Below are 15,112 nucleotides of genomic sequence, written 5' to 3'. Positions count from 1 at the left end.
CTCCACCACCCCTCTCTCCCTTGGCAACCACAAGTCTGTTCTCTATGTCTGTGAGTCTGTTTCTGTTTCATAGATATGTTCATTTTTGTTGTACTTAGATTCCACATATAAGTGATATCATATGGTATTTGTCTTTCTCTTTCTGACTTACTTTACTTAGTATGATAATTTCTGGGTCCATCCATGTTGCTGCAAATGACATTGTTTCATTCTTTTTAATGGCTGAATAATATTCCAGTGTGTGTGTGTGTGTGTGTGTGTGTGCGTGTGTGTGTACACACACACGCACACACACACACACACACACACAGCATCTTTATCCATTTATCTGTCGATGGACATTTAGGTTGTTTCCATGTCTTGGCTATTGTATATAGTGCTGCTATGAAAATAGGGGTGCATGAATATTTTAGAATTATAGTTTTGTCTGGATATATGCCTAGGAGTGGGATTGCTAAATCATATGGCAACTCTATTTTTAGTTTTTTGAGGAACCCTCTATACACTTTTCCATAATGGCTGCACCAATTTACATTCCCATCAACAGTGTAAGAGGGTTCCCTTTTTTCCACACCCTCTCCAACATTTATTATTTGTAGACTTTTTAATGATACCTGTTCTGACCAGTGTGAGGTGGTACCTCATTGTAGTTTTTGTTTGCATTTCTCTAATAATTAGTGATGCTGAGCATCTTTTTATGTGTCTGTTGGCCATCTGGATGTCTTCTTTGGAGAAATGTCTATTTAGTCTTCTGCCCATTTTTCAATTGAGTTGTTTGTTTTTTTGTTGTTGAGTTGTATGATTTGTTTGTATATTTTGGAAATTAAGCCCTTGTCTGTCACATTATTTGCAAATATTTTCTCCCAGTCTGTAGGTTGCCTTTTAATTTTGTTTATGGTTTCCCTTGCTGTACAGAAGCTTGCAAGTTTGATTAGGTCCCATCTGTTTATTTTTGCTTTTATTTCTATTGCCTTGGGAGACTGACCTAAGAAAACATTGGTACAGTTTATGTCAGAGAATATTTTGCCTATGTTCTCTTCTAGGAGTTTTATAGTGTCATGTCTTATATTTAAGTCTTTAAGCCATTTTCAGTTTATTTTTCTGTATGGTGTGACGGTGTGTTCATATCATTCCTGAACTTTATCTATGTATGTCAAAATGTATTCACACATGTGTACTAACATACAGATATGCAAATATACATTCAGAGTACTATGCTGAACAATTGTTTTTAAATTTGGACAATAGTTTGCATGTCTAGGTATATATGAATGGTAATCACCCTAAATAATTACCCCCAAACAGTTTATACACAGCATTTTTTTTTCTGATTTGTTTCATGAATGAAGCAATTTAAGAGAATCAGAGAAGATAGAATTGCCATGACTTATTTTTGCCACCCAGCTATTAAAAATAAACCAAAACTTCCCTAACACATTCCTAAGCATTTTAGATTCCCTAAACTCTCACTAATAGACTTGGTGGAACTGTCTTTGGTATATTTATGACCTTCTTACAGAGCAGAATAGATTCTATTCCAACGTGAGATTACAGTGAATGCTGTATATTAGCCACAGGGAATTCTTGCCTTCATCATGATCCATTATGGTTGGAATTTATTGCAAGCTAAGTTCTATCCATGCTACTAACAGTTGCATAGGGGACTAAAGTTGACAGTGACAAGAGTTCCAGGTGACCTGGTTATATCTAATCTATGGGCACTTAGTGCAACTAAGTGGCGCTGAGTCACAGCACACTACATCTGATCCTCTACTTACAAAGATTGTGACCTTTCTGTCCCATGCTAACACTTACTATAGAGTTAGAAGTTGATATGGAATGGTTTTATAGGTCTCTCTCACAATATTTATAAGATAAATAACTTTAGAAGAACATAAATTGTCACCTGATTGTCTTCTGAGAGGTGTGCCAAGGGCTAATAGTAGAAGTATTTATTGTTTTTTACTTTACAATTGAAATATGCAGTACTTTTCTTAACAAGCCTATTAAAGCAAAGACTTTAAAACTGGTAGTAAAAATGGAGGTCATATAATTTAAATTCTTTCCAGAATATTTCTAAGACCTAGTCTTTTTAAGTTATCTTTTAGTCTCAAGCTTGCAGATTTTCAGTGATGGGGCTTAATTTTTTGGATAGTCCATTCTATTCTGACCCACTTTGGATTAATAGAAAATCTCTACTTATATTGAAAACATATGCTTTGTAATACTTTTTATTTATTGTTCTTATTTCTATACTCTGAGACTACAATGAATAAACTAATTTATCTTTTCATAACAACCATTCAGATGTCTGATGAATCTTGTGATTTTTAGTTTAAACATCTCAAATTTTATCACACATTCTCAGGATGATTAGACTTCACTTCCAATTTGCCCATAAAATGGTGCTTATTGTAATCCACCTATCTCTTCATCTATTATTAATGCATATGAAGTAGTTTGTATTATTATTCTAGTAGTCCATTTACAGTGTTGGCATGTAAACTCATCTTTACATGCCAACTCAAAATTTTTTAAAACTCAAAAGTTTACAATTATATTTTCATATTAATGTTTGTAGCCACTTATTACTATATTTGGGCAATTAACTTTTTTTCTAATACAAATAAGATTATTTAAATTTATTATTGTAGAAGTGTAGATTTTTGATACTTATTATTCTGATAAAATGATTTTGAACCTTGTCTTTTATCATTAAATGTAGTATATATCCTTCTGAACTTTGTAGCATTCACAGATTTTACACACATGGCTTTAACACATTTATATATGTCAGTGATTAAAAGTGAATTGGGGCAGACATTAGAACTCAGATCTGTATGGTACTTCACTAGAGACCTTCCTCCATATGATAATGATGCTTCAAGTTATTCTTTCTAGATACAATTATTCAGCCAGGTACAATACAATTTGATTGCATTTCTCTTTATTGGCCATAAAAATATCTTGATATTAAACAATGTTTTCTTTAGGTTAGGTATAGTTTCTACAACAGTCTACTCATTAGAAAGGTGACATTTTTAATGAACCTACCCTAAGTTCCAGTAATCATTGCTATATCTTTAAATTGGTTTTAATCCAAATATTTAATTATTTGTTTTATAATTCAAGATTGTCAGTTTGTATTTTTTTTAGATTCATGTTTTTTTACTTTTTTGGAGATTTAGCTTTTTATAAGTAAAAAATAGTTTACATCTGTTATGTATTAATATGTGCCTAGCACAGGGTAAGTTCATATTATACTTATTATGATTATGTCATGTCAGTGTTTAGTATTATCCCCATTTTTAGAAGTGAATAAACTAAGCACAGAGAGAGTTTGCATCTAGATCATACAATTAGTAGGTTATGGAACTAAGGCTAGAAGCACAGCAGTACAACTCGGGTAGTACTCAGTCATTTGTTCTAAACACAGTACTAGTTACTGGATAGAGAGATTTAGTCATGACCAAAATAACACCCCAGGCTTTATGAAGCTTTCAGTATAGTAAAGGGAGACAAACTCAAACAAATATATAAAATGTGTAATATGCCATGTGATGCGTGAGAAATGTAGTAAAAACAGTAAATAAATAGGGGGAAAGTTGAAAGGACAGAGCAGACTGGAGGCATGGCATTCTAAACAGGGTGGTCAGAATAGATCATACTGATAGAATTATATGTAAAGAAAATTTTATAAACTCAAAAATATTTTAAAAATCACAAAGAAATATTCTGTGGTGTTAAACACTTTAACTCTAGAGTCAGAGATGTGTGTATCCCACTTCTGCAAGCCCTTCATCATAGCACCTGAGTAATAAATGCCCCCTTGATGACAATTCTCCCCTTATAAGAATTTATCATAAAAAATAATTAAAGTTAGCACATATTTATGTACAGTATGTTTACCAAGGTATAAACATTTTGCTTGTAATGACAAAAGTTGACAATAATAAACATCTCATTATAAGTTTTTACTTAGACCATCTATGCTATAGACTTATGATGGAATACAAAATATAGCTTCATAGTAGTATACATCAAAGTGCTATAGAAAATCTGTATTTGCAAACATGGGATGATATTTGTGTGTGTGTGTGTGTGTGTGTGTATAAAACAGATGTATATTTGGAAAGAGGGAAAGATTAGCAAAATAAACATCTAACTGTATAGAATTAGGAAGTTTGATTGGGTTGTGAATGGATTCTCTTCTTTTGGTTATCTATATTTTAGTTTTTATCAGATATGAACGTTTAATATTTTAGCAAAAATATAGATTTAAACAAATGATATACCATGTTATACAGTCTCTCTATCCTATGTATATTATCATTAATACATTGTTTTTATAAATTAGAAGTTTATGTCATTGCTTCTTTGACTTTTGGAAGGACAAAATTTGTGGCATCCCATCAAATATCAGACATTAATTTTGTGATTGTGTTCATCACCAGTTTTCTAATTATGAACATAATACTACCTCAGACCCTATATTTTGAAAATTAAGCAATGAAATAATCATGATTGTCTTCACTTTTCCTTAAAATAAGGCAAAATGGATCAATTTTTATAGATTACTATCATTTAAAAGTGAATAAACATAGAAGATTTTATTAAACAAATACTTTGACAGTAATGAGATGCTTCAGTTTCAATTATTTTTTTAAAAAGATGCAATTTCTGTGTTGCAGCCTCCAATGAACATACACTCCATCGTGGTACAGGTTCAGTGCATCAACAAAAAAGTGGGTACTGTTATCTACCATGAAGTTCGAATCGTGGTGAGAGACAGAAATGACAACTCACCCACATTCAAGCATGAAAGCTACTACGCCACAGTGAATGAGGTCAGTTTCTATCCACTACTCTCTGCTTCCTGTTTATTGATATATGTAATTGACTGTATATTTTAAATATTTTGAAATTATTCCTCTATAATAACAATCTTAACTGTTTAAAAATATCAAGAAAACATTTTAAAAAATAGTGCTTTAGAAGAAATAAGGTCTGAGTGACTTCTGATACGATTTCAGGAATTCACTTTGCTACAGGAAAAAAATTGCTTTATTTATAATAATGGCCAAAATGTTGGCATTTTTTAATCATCTTCAACAACTTAATGCCTGAATCTAAATACATACACGCTTACTGAGGCTCAACGGGTGCTATTTATTCTCATTGTAAAATGAGACAGATTTTTGTTTTGTATCTCTGAGGTGGTAGCAGTAATTCAATACTAGAAGAAAATATGTATTTGAGATTTTATTAATTTAAAGTTATTTTCTCAATTTTAAAATCAAGTTCTGGCATATTAAAAATATTTTAATATAAATCAAAGCTAAATTCTTATAAGAAAATCCTTATCAAACTATTTAAAAATATTTTTAAAGTAGTATTATTGCTTTTATTAGAACATGCTTTTTTGTTGTTTCTTGTTTTACTTTGTTTTCCCTTTGAACCAAAATCCATGGGCCAAGAACCCTTTTTATGTTATTTTTTAAAAATAGTGCTTACTCTATTAATTTTTTGTAGAAAAAATATAAAATATTATAAAAAATTATAAAATATTTCTGAAGTATCTAATATCATCTATTAGGTGTACTTTAGACACAAAAAATGAACTATATTTTTAATAGCCTAAACTTTAGCAAATCATCTTTACCTCCATGTCTTTTTTTTTAATCTTAAAATATGTACCTACTTTATAGGAGGAAGTCAGTATAATTTGGGTATTAAACACAGCATTGGGCCTATAACTTCTACATGCTTTTTGAAATTATTTAAAATGTATCTTATTTACCTCAACATTCTTCTATTCACTAAAAATTGAAGAAATGATGTTTCCTGTAATCTGAGACTTTCTAGATTGTATTACTAAAAACAAAATAATAAATAAAAGAAATAAAAGCTTTTTAAAGTTTAACAGGCGAAATTACTTGTTAGTTAATGCTCAACCTTTTTGAGCTAACTTTTACTTAATAGGCTTCTGCTAAAACAGACAAATGCTAATTAATGTAATTAATCATGTTACATGATTAATTATTTTAGCATCTAAAGCATACTTTTTGAATGAGATTTTGCTTTTTTTGTTTGAGTGCTAGCTTTGAGTATAAACTAATAGATGAGTTATCTTAGGCAACATATCTAATTTTAAAATCCATTCCTGTACCATGTTTAACTGTTGTTGGATACATGTCTTTAGTTCATTTTTCATAAAGAAATTTATAAAGTTCAATTTGATTTCAAAGTATCCTATGTAATTTGACTACTTCCACTCCCCTTCCAATTTTTTCAGCACCTTGCGAAAAACTAACCTTTTCAAATACTATTTTAATTGTGTCACTCTCCTATTCAAAAATTGTGTAATTTCTCATTATTATCAGGAAAAATGTCATCTATCTCCACTGGCTGATTTTCAAGCCCTTCCATAATCTGACCTTTTGTCAATGTATTCTTAACTTCAATTTCTCTCTGATATTGCCTCATTCTGTTCAGATTAACTTCCTCATGTCTTACAAATATATTCATTTCTTTGGCTTTGCTCACACTGTTCAGTTTACTTAGAATGGAATCTTCCCTACCTTGCAAGTCTCCAAGTTTTATTCATCTTTTAAAATTTAACACATGATCTATTTTCATTTCTTATTTCTATACTCATCCCCAGCTATACACATTGATCAATCTTCAGTTTCTCCAAACTCTAAACTCCTATGTCATCTGGATAAATGTTAGAGTGATACAATTTATATAAACATTAAACATTTTATCTTAAACATTATTTGTAGAGGCAAGATTTCTTTACAAAGCTGCCTAATTATGATTTTCTCTCAATGCATTTCCTAAAGACAACCGAGGCAATCCTATCCCACTGTTACTGTGGTCATGTATTCTATGGTTTGATTATGTAGAATGTGTGTAATTGATGATATTTTCCTCCATTGATTTTGCTCATACTCTCTCATATCTATTTTCTTGTAAAGAGTCCAAAGTTTATTTAAACATCAAAACATTATTATAAGAAAAAATGAAATTTAGCTATTTTTCTCATCCTTCATTTATCTGAGTAGTTCTTAGTTTAATTGGCTTGAATGGGTTTATCTTTATATCTATATCTCTCCACTGGGAAAATACATTGCAATTTTATATATACCCATATGTATATATGTGTATGCATATATGTATGTGTGTGTGTATATATACTATGTCTGTGTGTGTGTGTGTGTGTATATATATATATATATATACACAATGCAACTACAGTGCTGCCTGTAAAATAAAATTAAGTAAAATACATTTTACTCTGTGCAAGATTGCAAGATATTTTCCATGCTATTTCTTCTTTTAGTATAAGGCATGCAGTTAATGCAGTTAAGACTAGAAAGATCTAAATGCTTTTCAAAAAAAAAAAAAATCATTCAGGGTTTAAGAGACTGTTGGTGTCAAAATATTTTACACTTCATCAGAATGCAAAAGATAGGAACAAAGTCATCATCACAGATTTATAAAAGAGCTTCTAAAATTAAAGTCCTGCTTAGTCACTCTCCTTATTAACTCTGAGAAAACCAAGACCTGGAGCAGCACATGAATTGGCTACCAAGGTTTAAAATTCTTTGTGAGACATAAAGCATTGCAAGTATTTTTTTTTCTCTCTGGGTAATTGGAGACTCTCAATTAGTTTTGGATAATTGTATCATTAAGTAATTAGTCTTGTTGGTTCGAAGAACAAATTGCAAAGTCTAATTGCTGCTGATTATTCTTAAGTAATTTTTGGAAGATAAATATTTTCTGGCAGTGATGTCTTTGATAACACATGCATCCCATTTCAAAAAATTCCTTTTGACATAATAAAAAGTAAACAAGGACAAGTGAAGGCAGACGTAGTGTTTTCTTGCGCCTGTGAAGAATTAATCTCAGGATAATATAGAGGTTATATTTGTCCTGGTCTTTAATGATTTCATTACAGATGGGCAGTTTTTTTAGTCAATATTAATTTGTTCTTTTTGTCACCTTGAATATCACACTAAATGTACTTTGCTGCTGTGACATGATGTGATTTATTGGAGATAATTTGTTGGCACTTTCTGAAAGAATGTTTCCTTGCATTTCTCTTGATAGGTAGATGGTTTACAGTCAGAAAGAAAGAAAGAGAGAAAGAAAGGAAGGAAGGGAGGAAGGAACCATATATTGTGTAGTAATGTAGTATTTACTGTTGAAAAAATTTGCATGTAAGTGGACCTGTACCATTCAAACGTCAAGGGTATATATAAAAATTATGAACTCTATTTCTTTGTTCCTGGAAACTTGGAGAAATAGAGTTCAGATGTAATTATAAGGTTGGACTCAAGGAAATTGCCAATGTTCAACTATTTTTGATGTATAAAAATGGCAATTGAATAATATTCTATAAATAAAAAAGGTGTCTTAAATAAAATTGCATGCCACTGTATTATGGTAATGTTTCTATTTTGGCCTTATACTAATCAAAAATACATACTTCATGTCTGTTTTCAGCACTGTTGTCTCCTGATGGTGTTTTGAATTTATGCGGTGAACTGTTTCTACTATCACTTAAGTTTTGTTTAACTTAGACCTTATTTTCATGGATTGCTACTGACTTAAATATAAGGAGTTCTGTATAACAAGCTTAAATTTCATGGATTGCTGCTGACTTAAATATAAGGAGTTCTGTATAACAAGCTTAAATTAAGAAAGAATTAGGGCTTCCCTGGTGGCGCAGTGGTTGAGAGTCCACCTGCCGATGCAGAGGACACGGGTTCGTGTCCCGGTCCGGGAAGATCCCACATGCCGTGGAGTGGCTGGGCCCGTCAGCCATGGCCACTGAGCCTGCGCGTCCGGAGCCTGTGCTGCGCAACGGGAGAGGCCACAACAGTGAGAGGCCCGCGTACCGCAAAAAAAAAAAAAAAAAAAAAAAAGAAAGGATTGAATGGAAGGAGATGAAACTGAAGAACAAGTTGGGGTCATATCCTGAAAGGCACCATCAGTTATAAAGAGGAGCTTTAGGCAATAAGGAACCAGTAAATGGCTTAAAATATAAGTGCATTCAGATTTGCCAATTTATGATATCATTCCCACAGCTGGATGGAGAATTTTTTGAAGAGGTGAGCTGAATAGAGATGCAAGGTAAAAATCTTGAACTGAATAAAAATGGAAAAAGAGGGTGTAGGAAGGCTATTAGGTGGATAAATTAATGAGAAAAGATGACCTGTTAATTGCAGAGGGTAAAGGAGAAAAGTGTAGACACTATATATTGTTTAGATTACCTTTGAGGTTCTGGCTTAAAATATAGCAGGATCCTACTGAGAGAATATATTAAAGAAGAACACTTTTGGGAAGATTTGCAATCTGAGGAGAATATCAGTTGTTGCAACCCAGCAAGGAATGTCTTTAGATCTCGAATAGTCCATGTCGAATAGACATAAAGATTTGTGAACCACAGTGAGTAAATTAAGATTGCCGAAGTGAGGTGTTTTGCTGTGTTTGTTTGTTTTTGATTTTGCAGAATATGACAGATAGTAGGTATCAATAAAAATCAAAGTAGTATGAGAATGAGGGGGTATTGATGCAAAAGATATATATATATATATATATATATATATCTTGTTTTAAGTATATAACTTTACAGGATATGTATGTATATCTTTATATATCATGTAAAGATATATACTTAAAACGTAAGAACAGATATATACTTAAAACATAAGAACACTAATTATAAACCAGGAGATAACCAACAAATACAGTCTAATGTTTTTGTTGCCTAGAACATGAATGAAATAATGAATAATATACATATTAATCAAACAAAATAAAGAAAGGGAACAAACAAAAAAGAACATAGAATAGGTAGGAAAACTATGAACACTTACTAAGACTGTTCAAAATAAAAGTATTCATCTTGTACAAAAATTACATTAAAAGTAAAGGGGAAAATACTCAAATTGAAAAACAAAGTTTTCAGACTAGATTAAAAAATAATGTCAAGGATTGGTTCAAGATGGTGGAGTAGAAGGATGTGCTGTCACTCCTTCTTTCGAGAACAACAAAATCACAACTAATTGCTGAACAATCATCGACAGGAAGACACTGGAACTCACCAAAAAAGATACCCCACATCCAAAGACAAAGGAGAAGCAAAAACAGGATGGTAAGAGGGGCGCAATCACAGTAAAATCAAATCCCATAACTGCTGGGTGGGTGACTCACAAACTGGAGAACACTTATACCACAGAAGTCCACCCACTGGACTGAAGGTTCTGAGATCCACATCAGGCTTCCCAACCTGGGGATCCGGCAACAGGAGGAGGAATTCCTAGAGAATCAGACTTTGAAGGCTAGCGGGATTTGATTGCAGGACATTGACAACACTGGGGGAAACAGAGACTCTACTATTTGAGGGCACACACAAAGTAGTGTGTGCAGTGGGACCCAGGAGAAGGAGCAGTGACCCCAAAGGAGACTGAACCAGACCTACCTGCTAGTGTTGGAGGGTCTCCTGCAGAGGCAGGGGGTGGCTGTGACTCACCGTGAGGAAAAGGACACTGGCAGCAGAAGTTCTGGGAAGTACTCCTTGACATGAGCCCTCCCAGAGCCCGCCATTAGCCCCACCAAAGAGACTGGGTAGGCTCCAATGTTGGGTCACCTCAGGTCAAACAACCAACAGGGAGGGAACCCAGCCCCCCGCATCAGTAGACAAGTGGATTAAAGTTTTACTGAGCTCTGCCCACCAGAGCAACAGCCAGCTCTGCCCACCACCAGTCCCTCCCATCAGGAAACTTGCACAAGCCTCTTAGATAGCCTCATCCACCAGAGGGCAGACAGCAGAAGCAAGAAGAACTACAATCCTGCAGCCTGTGGAACAAACACCACATTCACAGAAAGAGGGACAAGGTGAAAAGGCAGAGGGCTATGTACCAAATGAAGGAACAAGATAAAACCCCAGAAAAACAACTAAATGAAGTGGAGATAGGCAAGCTTCCAGAAAAAGAATTCAGAATAATGATAGTGAAGATGATCAAGGACCTTGGAAAAAGAATGGAGGCAAAGATCGAGAAGATGCAAGAAATGTTTAACAAAGATCTAGAAGAATTAAAGAACAAACAACAGAGATAGAGCTTTCCTGGTGGCGCAGTGGTTGAGAGTCCACCTGCCAATGCAGGGGACACAGGTTCGTGCCCTGGTCCGGGATGATCCCACATGCTGCGGAGCGGCTGGGCCCGTGAGCCATGGCCGCTGAGCCTGCACGTCCGGAGCCTGTGCTCCGCAATGAGAGAGGCCACAACAGTGAGAGGCCCGCGTACCGCAAAAACAAACAACAGAGATGAACAATACAATAATTGAAATGAAAAATACACTAGAAGGAATCAATAGCAGAATAACTGAGGCAGAAGAACGGATAAGTGACCTGGAAGAAAGAATGGTGGAATGCACTGCTGCAGAACAAAATAAAGAAAAAAAAATGAAAAGAAACAAAGATAGCCTACGAGATATCTGGGATAATATTAAACGCCACAACATTCTCATTATAGGGGTCCCAGAAGGAAAAGAAGGAGAGAAAGGACCCAAGAAAATATTTGAAGAGATTATAGTTGCAAACTTCCCTAACATGGGACAGGAAATAGCCACCCAAGTCCAGGAAGCACAGAGAGTCCCATACAGGATTAACCCAAAGAGAAACATGCTGAGACACACAATAATCAAATTGGCAAAAATTAAAGTCAGAGAAAAATTATTAAAAGAAGCAAGGGAAAAACGACAAATAACATACAAGGGAACTCCCATAAGGTTAACAGCTGATTTCTCAGCAGAAACTCTACAAGCCAGAAGGGAGTGGCATGATATATTTAAAATGATGAAAGGGAAGAACCTACAACCAAGATTACTCTAACCAGCAAGGATCTCATTCAGATTTTTTGTTTTTTTGTTTCTTTTTAGCAGTACGTGGGCCTCTCACTGTTGTGGCCTCTCCCATTGCGGAGCACAGGCTCCGGACGCACAGGCTCAGCGGCCATAGCTCACGGGCCCAGCCATTCCGCGGCATGTGGGATCTTCCTGGACTGGGGTACGAAACTGTGTCCCCTGCATTGGCAGGCGGACTCTCAACCACTGCGCCACCAGGGAAGCCCTCATTCAGATTTGATAAAGAAATCAAAAGCTTTACAGACAAGCAAAAGCTAAGAGAATTGAGCACCACCAAACCAGCTTTACAACAAATGCTAAAGGAACTTCTCTAAATGTGAAACACAAGAGAAGAAAACGAGCTACAAAAACCCAAAACAATTAAGAAAATAGTCATAGGAACATACATATTGATTATTACCTTAAACATGAATGGATTAAATGCTCCAACCAAAAGACACAGGCTTGCTGAATAGATGCAAAAACAAGACCCATATGTATACTGTCTACAAGAGACCACTTCAGACCTAGGGACACATACAGACTGAAACTGAGGGGATGGAAAAAGATATTCCATGCCAATGGAAATCAAAAGAAAGCTGGAGTAGCAATGCCCATATCAGATAAAATAGAATTTAAAATAAAGAAAGTTACAAGAGACAAGAAAGGACACTACATAATGATCAAGGGATCAATCCAAGAAGAAGATATAACAATTATAAATATATATGCACCCAACATAGGAGCACCTCAATACATAAGGCACCTGCTAACAGCTATAAAAGAGAAAATCGACAGTAACACAATAATAGTGTGGGAATTTAACACCCCACTTTCACCAATGGACAGATCATCCAAAATGAAAATAAATAAGGAAACACAAGCTTTAAATGACACATTAAACAAGATGGACTTAATTGACATTTATAGGACAGTCCATCCAAAAACAACAGAATACACTTTCTTCTCAGGTGCTCATGGAACATTTTCCAGGATAGATCATATCTTGGGTTACAAATCAAGCCTTGGTAATTTAAGAATATTGAAGTTGTATCAAGTATGTTTCTGACCACAACGCTATGAGACTAGATATCAATTACAGAAAAAAAAAACTGTAAAAAATGCAAACATATGGAGGCTAAACAATACAGTACTAAATAACCAAGACATCACTGAAGAAATCAAAGAGGAAATCAAAATATACCTAGAAACAAATGATAATGAAAACACGACAACCCAAAATCTATGGGATGCAGCAAAAGCAGTTTAAGAGGGAAGTTTATAGCAATACAGTCCTACCTCAAGAAACAAGAAAAATCTCAAATCAACAACCTAACCTTATACCTAAAGCAGTTAGAGAAAGAAGAACAAAAAACCCCCAAAGTTAGCAGAAGGAAGAAAAAGAAATAAAAGGAATCCTAATCGGAAAAGAAGTAAAACTGTCACTGTTTGCAGATGACATGATATTATACATAGAGAATACTAAAGATGCTGCCAGAAAACTACTAGAACTAATCAATGAATTTGGTAATGTAGCAGGATACAAAATAAATGCACAGAAATCTCTTGCATTCCTATACACTAATGATGAAAAATCTGAAAGAGAAATTGAGGATACACTCCCATTTACCATTGCAACAAAATGAATAAATTACCTAGGTATAAACCTACCTAAGGAGACAAAAGACCTGTATGCAGAAAACTATAAGACACTGACGAGAGAAATCAAGGATGACACAGACAGATGGAGAGATATACCATGTTCTTGGATTGGAAGAATCAACGTTGTGAAAATGACCATACTACCCAAAGCAATCTACAGATTCACTGCAATCCCTATCAAACTACCGATAGCATTTTTCACAGAACTAGAACAAAAAAATTCCCAATTTGTATGGAAACACAAAAGACCCTGAATAACCAAAGCAATCCTGAGAAAGAAAAGCAGCTGGAGGAATCAGGCTCCCTGACTTCAGACTATACTACAAAAGGGAACCCTCTTGCACTGTTAGTGGGAATGTAAATCGATACAGCCGCTATGGAGAACAGTATGGAGGTTCCTTAAAAAACTAAAAATAGAACTACCATTTGACCCAGCAATCCCACTACTGGGCATATGTCCCTTCAAAGAGGGACATGGGGCTTCCCTGGTGGCGCAGTGGTTGAGAGTCCGTGCGCCTGCCGATGCAGGGGACATGGGTTAGTGTCCCAGTTTGGGAAGATCCCACATGCCGCGGAGAGGCTGGGCCCGTGAGCCATAGCCGCTGAGCCTGTGCGTCCGGAGCCTGAGATCCCACATGCTGTGGAGCGGCTGGGCCCGTGAGCCATGACAGCTGAGCCTGCGCGTCCGGAGCCTGTGCTTCGCAACAGGAGAGGCCAGAACAGTGAGAGCCCCCTGTACCACAAAAAAAAAAAAGAAAAAAAAGAGAGACATGTACCGCAATGTTCATTGCAGCACGATTTACAATAGCCAAGACATGGAAGCAACCTAAGTGTCCAATGACAGATGAATGGATAAAAAAGATGAGGTACATATATACAATGGAATATTCCTCAGCTATAAAAATAAATGAAATTGAATTATTTGTAAAATTCAAATAATTGTAAAATTATTTGTAAAATTATTTGTAGTGAGGTGGATGGACCTAGAGTCTGTCATACAGAGTGAAGTAAGTCAGAAAGAGAAAAACAAATACCGTATGCTAACACGTATATATGCAATCTAAAAAAAAAAAATGGTTCTGATGAACCTAGGGGCAGGACAGGAATAAAGATGCAGACATAGAGAATGGACTTGAGGACTCGGGGAAGGGGAAGTGTAAGCTGGGACGAAGTGAGAAAGTAGCATTGACATATATACACTAGCAAATGTAAAATAGATAGCTAGTGGGAAACATCCGCATAGCACAGGGAGATCAGCTCGGTGCTTTGTGGCCACTGGAGCAGTGGGATAGGGTGGGTGGGAGGGAGATGCAAGAGGGAGTGGATATGGTGATTATAATTGTAGGTATAGCTGATTCACTTTGTTATACAGCAGAAACTAACACAACATTGTAAAGCAATTATACTCCAATAAAGATGTTAAAAGAAAAGAAAAGAAAGGTAAACAAGTAGATACCCTGTGACTCAGCAGGTCTGCTCTAGTGGTACATATGTCCACCAGAAAGCATGTGTAAGGAGATTTGTTGATGATATT

General features: G+C 35.0%; 1 protein-coding gene across 7 annotated transcripts in view; it reads left to right on the top strand.

The window, feature by feature from the left end:
* PCDH15 (protocadherin related 15) overlaps positions 1-15,112 on the top strand; it is a gene marked incomplete at both ends in the record, with an annotated part of 708,164 nt that overhangs the window by 266,357 nt on the left and 426,695 nt on the right. For all 7 annotated transcript variants that reach the window (XM_082854334.1, XM_082854333.1, XM_082854332.1 and 4 more), the window contains one exon: positions 4,692-4,847. In XM_082854334.1, coding sequence (XP_082710460.1) covers positions 4,692-4,847 — 156 coding nt within the window. The remainder of the gene's footprint in view (positions 1-4,691; positions 4,848-15,112) is intronic.

Source organism: Leucopleurus acutus (genome assembly GCF_964270905.1).
Source record: "Leucopleurus acutus genome assembly, chromosome: 14".
In the NCBI taxonomy this organism is placed as follows: domain Eukaryota; kingdom Metazoa; phylum Chordata; class Mammalia; order Artiodactyla; family Delphinidae; genus Leucopleurus; species Leucopleurus acutus.
Note: the sequence above shows the minus strand (reverse complement) of the source record. Positions and strands in the feature narration are given on the sequence as shown.